General features: G+C 54.6%; 1 protein-coding gene across 3 annotated transcripts in view; it reads right to left on the reverse strand.

The window, feature by feature from the left end:
* The window catches only part of MAEA (macrophage erythroblast attacher), a 27651-nt gene extending 21418 nt beyond the window's left edge, over positions 1–6233 (reverse strand). The window contains exons 1-3 of one of the 3 annotated variants that reach the window (XM_011970880.1): positions 6004–6233; positions 3567–3749; positions 124–327 (exon numbers count right to left, since the gene is read on the reverse strand). In XM_011970880.1, the coding sequence (XP_011826270.1) occupies positions 124–327; positions 3567–3749; positions 6004–6012 (396 nt within the window). In that variant the 5' untranslated portion in view covers positions 6013–6233. Of the gene's footprint in view, positions 1–123; positions 328–3566; positions 3750–5727; positions 5917–6003 lie in introns of those variants that run through there. The other 2 variants (XM_011970881.1, XM_011970882.1) reach the window with 2 other exon arrangements.
* Between the last annotated feature and the right edge of the window lie 1258 nt (positions 6234–7491).

Genomic DNA, 7491 nt, shown 5'->3' on the forward strand with positions numbered 1-7491 from the left:
GGTGGGTGGGGGAGGACGCACACACTGGAGGGAGGGGAACACATGCACACGGGGGTGGGGACATGCACATGGGGGGAAGGGGGACACACACGGGGAAGGGAACACACGCACATGGGCACCCACCTCGATGCCGCTCTGGCGTGCCAGCTTGACGGCCGTGTTGTAGTAGCCGCAGCGCAGCAGGTGCTCCACCATCATGCGGTCCATGCGCTTCCTCTTCCACACGCTGGCCGCCGCGGGCTGGTCGCTGCTGTGCTCTTTGAGGTGCTCAATCCGGCGCTTGCACAGCTTGGCGCTCTCGTCCTCGGCCTGGATGGACTCCACCGCCTGAGCCACACACAACAGAGACCCGGTCAGGACAGGGACGCCCTGCAGCCCTGCGCCAAGGGAGGCCAGGCTGCCCCAACCCACAACACTCACAAGGAGAAAAGCGGGGATCGCGGGACAGGGAAAACCATGCTTTACCGAGTCCGCCGGGCAGCTGTGCCTGGTCCAAGAGCTGCAGACCGAGGCAGTGAAAAACTCACCACCTGGATCTGCAGCTTCTCTGTTAGTTCTGCCTTTATATTAATGTACCCTGAAGCCATGTTGCCAGATGCATGCAACTTCAAATTTGCTATGCCTTTCTGGTTAAACTGTTTATCGTTAGAAGGTGACTTTAAAAAATCTTTTGCAATACTTTTTTCTTAAAGTCAATTTTGTTAAAAATGAATCGAGCCAGATAGAAACGTTCCAGGCCTGCGCTGCCCAACACAGCTGCCACCGGCCCACGTGGCTGCCACACACTGAAGGGCAGTGGTGCAACTGAGGAACTGAATTCTTCATTACAATTTACCAGCACGCACGGCGACTGACTGCTGGACAGATCCAGGACTCGGGCTGGCTTCCTTCAGCACATTCTACGAATCTTGGCTTCCAACTGCTGTGCAGAAATCAGCTGTCCTTCTGTCTGTTGCCCCTTTGGAAGTGATCTTTTGCCCTTAGTTGATTCTCAAATATTTCTTTGTCTGTTTTCTTCGATTCCACCATGTCGGTTTATTTTCACTTACCCTGTGTAGGATTCTGACCTGGTGGTACTCATCAGTTCTGAAACCTTGGTCACTCTCCTGGCACCATCTCTGTCCCCACCCACTCGTGGGCTCTGGTGAAACACACCACAGGTTTCTGTTCTATTCTGTGCTTTACTCTTGCAGCCACTTTGATTTTTCGATCTCTGTGTTCCATTCTAGATCGTTACTTCAAACCCACCCTCCAGTTCACTAATTCCGTATTTAGCTTTGTCTAACTGTTAACTGTTAAACTGTTATAGGCAAACGTTGCGTTTTTCACTATTGTTATTATATTTCCCATTTATTGAAGTTTTAATTCATTTTAAACTCTGAATCTCTCTTTTTTTTTTTTTTAGAGACAGAGTCTCTGTGCAGGCTGAAGTGTAGTGGTACGATCTCAGCTCACTGCAACCTCCAGCTCCTGGGTTCAAGCGATTCTCCTGCCTCAGCCTCCCGAGTAGCTGGGACCACAGGCGCACACCATGCCTAGCTAATTTTTCTGTATTTTAATAGAGACGGGGTTTCGCCATGTTGGCCAGGCTGGTCTTGAACTCCTGACCTCAGGAGATCCACCTGCCTCGGCCTCCCAAAGTGCTAGGATTACAGGTACCAGCCACTGTACCTGACCAATCACTTTTTTTTTTTTTAAGACAGTGTCTCGCTCTGCTGCCCAGGCTGGAAGTACAGTGACAATCTCTGCTCGCTGCAGCCTCAACCTCCTGGGCTCAAGTGATTCTCCTGCCTCAGCCACCTAAGTAGCTGAGACTACAGGTGTGTGCCACCACGCCTGGCTAATATTTTTTGTACAGATGGGGTTTCGCCACGTTGCCCGGGCTGGTGTCAAACTCCTGGGCTCAAGCAATCTACCTGCCTCGCCATTCCAAAGTGAGCCACGGTGTCCAGCCTTAAATCACTTTTTATACTTTCTGTTCCCTGCAGAGATTTTCAAACTCTTTTGAGATAGGGTCTCACTGTCGCCCAGCTAGAGAGTGCAGTGGCACAATCATGGCTCACTGCAGCCTTGACCTCCTGGGCTCAAGCAATCCTTCTGCCTCAGCCTCCTGAGTAACCGCTGGGGCTACAGGAGGACACCAGTACCCTTGGCCGTTTTTTTATGTTTTGTGGAGATGGGGTCTCCCTATGTTGCCCAGGCTGGTCTCAAACTCCTGGGCTCAAGTGATTCTGCTGTCTCAGCTTTCCAGTGCTTTCCAGGTGTGAGCTACCACGCCCACCCTATTTCTGTTCTTTAAGCACAGTAAGGTGTGGCACCTGGCAGCCCCCACCCCTGCAGTCCGTGCAGCCCTCTGTCTACTGTCTGCTGGGTCTCCAACCCACCGTGGTGTCGAGACAGGGTCTCACTGTCGCCCAGCCTGTCTCTGTGCTGCATGTTGGACTTGAAAACTAAGAACCTAAGAATCATCTTATGCCCATAGTGAAGGTATTCTCCCCATGAAAGACTCTGAATTGACTCTACCCAGAGCTGGAAGGCACCACCAGACTCCAGCCGGGACCACCTCACTGGAGTGAAGGCTAAGGGTCTCCGATCACCCCAGTCCTCTGAACCTAGGCTGCAACACTGTGTCAATGCCAGTCCACTTCCGGTACACCCCACCCTGAGTGTAATATTGTGGGGTCCCAGCTTCTCTCCACTGGGCCCCACTTTCCTTGGCCTGAGTCATCGGTCCTTACCTCCACCTGGCCTGGCCAACACCCTGGGGGCAACAGCAGTCTCTTGCCGCTCACCTCTGACTCCCTGCCGGCCGGTTCTGGCCTGGTGATTCCTTTCTATTTCATATTCTATTGGGTATTTTTAGTGTGATGTTTCAAGATATCTTATCCCACTTTCTGGGTGTCTTCAGTGGGCCAGATTAGTCCCAATGCCCCTGTCCACCAATCCCAGTGACAAGTAACTCCACACTCTACTTGGAGGTGAAATTCCATCTAAAAATAATCAATCAGGCCAGGTGCAGTCTCATGCCTATAATCCCAGCTTTGGGAGGCCAAGGCAGGTGAATCACCTGAGACCAGGAGTTCAAGACCAGCCTGGCTAACATGGTGAAACCCCATCTCTACTAAAAATACAAATATTAGCCAGGCATGGTGGCACGTACCTGTAATCCCAGCTACCCGTGAGGCTGAGGCAGGAGAATCGCATGAACCCAGGACGTGGAGGCTGCAGTGAGCCGAGATTGCACCACTGAACTCCAGCCTGAGTGACAGAGCGAGACTCTATCTCAAAAAAAAAAAAAAAAAAATCAATCAACCTGCTGTACATCCTGGCCTCCCTGTGGCCTGGGCTCTGGACACTCCTGGAACGAGACAACACGGTCCCTACAGGAACAGGAAGCTGGCCTGCTCAGCCGACAGTGGCCCCAGAAGGCAAGCAGCAGGGAAGAGGGCCCCCAACCGCACCTCCCGCATTCCCACCATAGCAGCTTGCCTGTCTTAGGCCTCAGTTTCAAGACAAAAGGGGTGTCCGTGCCCCCGGCCAAAGAGGGACCGCTGGGCGGGACCAACCTTCCTCTTGAGGACGCTGAGCTTCTCCACCACGCCGTCCAGCAGGCTGACCACGGAGTCCACGGCGGGGCAGCCGCTCAGTGTCTTCTCCAGCTCGGCCACCACCATGGTGACGTGGCTTGTCTCCCGGTCAATGTTCTTCTGAGCGGCGCGAAAGCGTTTGTTCAGCGTCTCGTAGGGCACCTAGAGAGGAAGGAGGATGGTGAGGAACCGCTCCCCTGGTGTGAGCCCCACCAGCCCCACACCGAGGACACACCACGTCTCCTCACGTCACTGTAGAGGCAGAAGTCTCAGGAGGTTCGTGGTCTCAAAGGATCTACTCTAAACCTCAACCAAGACCCACAAAAGCCCTGGTGAGCGGAGAGCCACTCCACATCCCTGGATGAGAAGCAACCCCAATTTTTGCCAAAAACATTGTAAGTGTATGTAGACAAAATAATCCCAAAGTTCATCTAGAATAATGAACAGTCAAAGAAATTTCCAAATAGGAGAGCAGTGACCGGGGCGTGAGGCCATCAGACGGTAAAACACAGGATTGGCCAGTGATCAGCTAGGCTGGTGCAGTTGCAGGCACCACCACACGAGGCCGGGCCGGGCAGGGACAAGGGTGCACGGGGCGTGGGCTCCACACAGGTTGGGGTTGGGAACAGCAAGCCTCAAACACGCAGCTGAAGCCACAGCGCGCAACTCACACCCTCCTGCACGAGAGCATTTGCCTTCCCCACTCATAAAAATCATCCATTCCCTATGGAAAATAATCTTAACGTCATCATTAGTCTTCTGTCCCTCTGGAGAGAAGCGCTGCTGAGTTCTTCTCTGCCCGTTCCCTGTGCTCTACGGTTTGAAAGCAGCATGAATGACAGAATCACGCTCCAGCACTCCCCAGCCGCCGTGGCCGGGCTCTGGCAGGAAACACTGCCTGTGGTCATGGTCCTAGCTGCGCTGGCAGCCAGCAGCTCACCGCACAGCACGTCAGCAACATGGCCATGCTGCTGCCCGGGAGCAGTGGGCCCAACTCTGCCATCGCAGCTGTGCTGGAACAAGCGCTCCACCTCTGCCTCATCTCCAGCCGTGCCCAGCCATGGGGGACAGACTCTCAGGCACTGCCTGCTCCCCTGGCCCTGGGCGGGCCTTGACCTCGTGTCAGCCACTGTGCTGAGCCGTGAGGTCACGTGAGGAAGGCAGGGCTGCAGTGAGGGAGACCTGGACGCAGCTCAGCACGTGGGCTTCCCAGGACTGGGACAACCAGGGCAACAGAGACTGGACTGGCCTCAGCCAAGGAAGGAGTCACACAGCAGGGCTCTTCCCCGACTTTCCCCCCGCAAGCAGGGACAGGAGGCGGGTGGCAAGGCCAGCTCTGAGCCATTCCCCCCGGCTGCCACTCCCCACTCAGCCTGGCCCCAGCTGCCCTCCACTCAGACAGCCCCCAGGGCCGACGTGGATCCACCACAGGTGACAGCGTGCACACACTCTCATTCACACCAGACAGCCACACAGGAGGGCATGTAAATGGCAGCCAGCATCACCGTCTGCTACCAAGCAGGACTCACACTTACTGGTGAGCAAATGAGTCTCAGGATGTTGAGAAGGAAGGCAGGGAAGCTGTCAAGCTACCACACGTTTAACCAACTCACAAAGCAGTGACAACACGAGATGGACTCGAAGCCAGGCACCGTGTGTGGCATCCGGAACCAAGCTTGCTGGTGCCACGCGGCCTGGGGGTCCCATCACCCACACTGCCCACCTTCAAGATTTCTCCCAAGGATTCAGTACCGCTTAGGAAAGATGGGAGAAATTATTTTTCTCTGCTCCACATCCAGTGATGGGAAGTCACAGCAGACAGCACTTCAGCTCTCCATAAATACCTGACCAGTGCAAGCAAGCTCAACGAGACCCACTGGGGAAGGCCCCAAAGGCCCCCGAGGCCCTGACACCACAGCCGGACAGCGGCCCGCGCCGCGCGACTCTCCCACTGGAGACCCCATCTGAGCGTGTCCTGCCACGAGGTGGAATTTCTAAAGGACGCAAAGCACACTCAGTCTTTGCTCTGCTATGCGGGGTCTCACACGAGCAGGACAGAAAGTCTTCGCCATTAGACGGACAGACAAAGAGGCACAACCACCCTCGCTCGCACGGAGGAACCCACACAGCATCCACACACCAGCACATTCCAGACCGCCACCAGGAAAGCAAGGCCTCTCTGGACGCCCTCAGCTGCATTCAAGTTCTACGCGGGAACGGGGCCTTTCCGGACAGTCCAATTCCTGGAGGGCCATCCGCCTCACCGCGGTGCTTACGCTGCTCAGGCACAGGGCAGAGCTCCGGGCAGCTGATGTGCTGCAGACAGGAATTCCCAGCGCAAGGCAAAGAGGCCCTGCCCAAAACTCGCCACGGTTACGCAGGACGCGAGCATGAAGGAGGCGCAGGAGGGGCTCACCGGGGCCATGGTGTCTTCCCAACTGGGAAGACCCCCACCTCCCTGCCAGTGGCTCTCAGGGTCCACGTCCGGCCGCTTACTCCTCAGGCCTCCCACGCCTCTGCGCACGCTCCTCCCACCTCCCTGCCTCCGCTCCTCCTCCTGCTCCTCCTCCAGCGCTGGCCTGGGGCTACCCAATCTGCGTTCAGTGGATGAGCGCTGCAGACCCTCTCCCTCCTGCGGGGCAGCTGCTGACCACGCCCCCCAGAGACGCCAAGCCAGCCCCGGAAAGCAGCGCCTCCTTTTCCGGGGGACCCAGCACGTGACTCCCGGCCCTAAAAGCTCCCCTACACTGGCCTGAGCCGGCTGGTTAGCAACACCCCCTTCACAGGCTCCTTAAAGGGCATTTGGTGACCGAGTGAGTGGAATTTCAGAAATGCTGAAGATTCGAACTCGAGCCAAATTATCACTCAAGAATGAGGACAAACTGAAGTTACTTTCAGATATGCAAGGGCTGAAAGCTGAACACACACAAACCTTTCTGGGAGAAAAACTTCTCAGAAATATTGCTTAGTGACCAAACACAACAAATCCATGGAGAAAGACACAAGAAACAGCACTGCGGAGAGGGGCCAGCAGATTGTAAGACACAAGAAACAGCACTGCGGAGAGGGACCAGCAGAAAATACAGCTCGCCCAAATGAGGACAGGCAACCTAACAGACTGTATCACAAGAAGAACTGTGAAAAGGGGCAAAGCACTAAAAATAGATTCCTAATAGCACAGGCAACAGAGACAAATGGGACTACATCAAACTTAAAAATTGCAGAGCAGGAAAAACCAATAGAGTAAAAAATGAGAAAAAATAGCTGCAATCCAGGATCTGCATATGAAGCTACTATCCCGAATGCACTTTTAAAAACTCCTACAACTCCACAACCAAAGGAAATCCTCAATTTTAAAACGGGTGAAGGACTTAAGACACTTCTACAGAGAAGATAAACCAATGGCCATCTTGCCATACATGACAAGATGCTCCACACGACCAACCACCCGGCAGACCCAAGTGCAAACATGAGGCATCCCCTCGTGCCTGCTAGGACGGTGATCGCTAAACACCAAAAGCTACGCCATGACAGGAAGCGGAGCAGCGGGACCCGCATGCAGGGCCAGGGAATGTGCCCGGCGCAGTGTGGAGAGCAGCGAGGCAATTCCTCAGAACGTTAGGCACTAGGCTCCTGAGTCCCCAGCAGGCCACGAGAACTGAAGGTAGGGTCCCAAGAGGTATCTGCACAGCTGTGTTCATGGCAGCCACGAGGCAGAAGCAACCCAAATGTCCATCACCAGGGGAATGAAGGAAGAAAACGTGGCAGTCACACGCCACATAATGACATTTTGGTCAACAACAGACCGTACACGTGATGGTGGTCGCATTAAGATTAGGACACTGCATTCTCACTGCATCTTTTCTATGTTTCAACATGTACGATGCAAACCACCACCATGGAA

Source organism: Mandrillus leucophaeus, unplaced genomic scaffold, assembly GCF_000951045.1.
Source record: "Mandrillus leucophaeus isolate KB7577 unplaced genomic scaffold, Mleu.le_1.0 Scaffold98, whole genome shotgun sequence".
NCBI lineage: Eukaryota > Metazoa > Chordata > Mammalia > Primates > Cercopithecidae > Mandrillus > Mandrillus leucophaeus.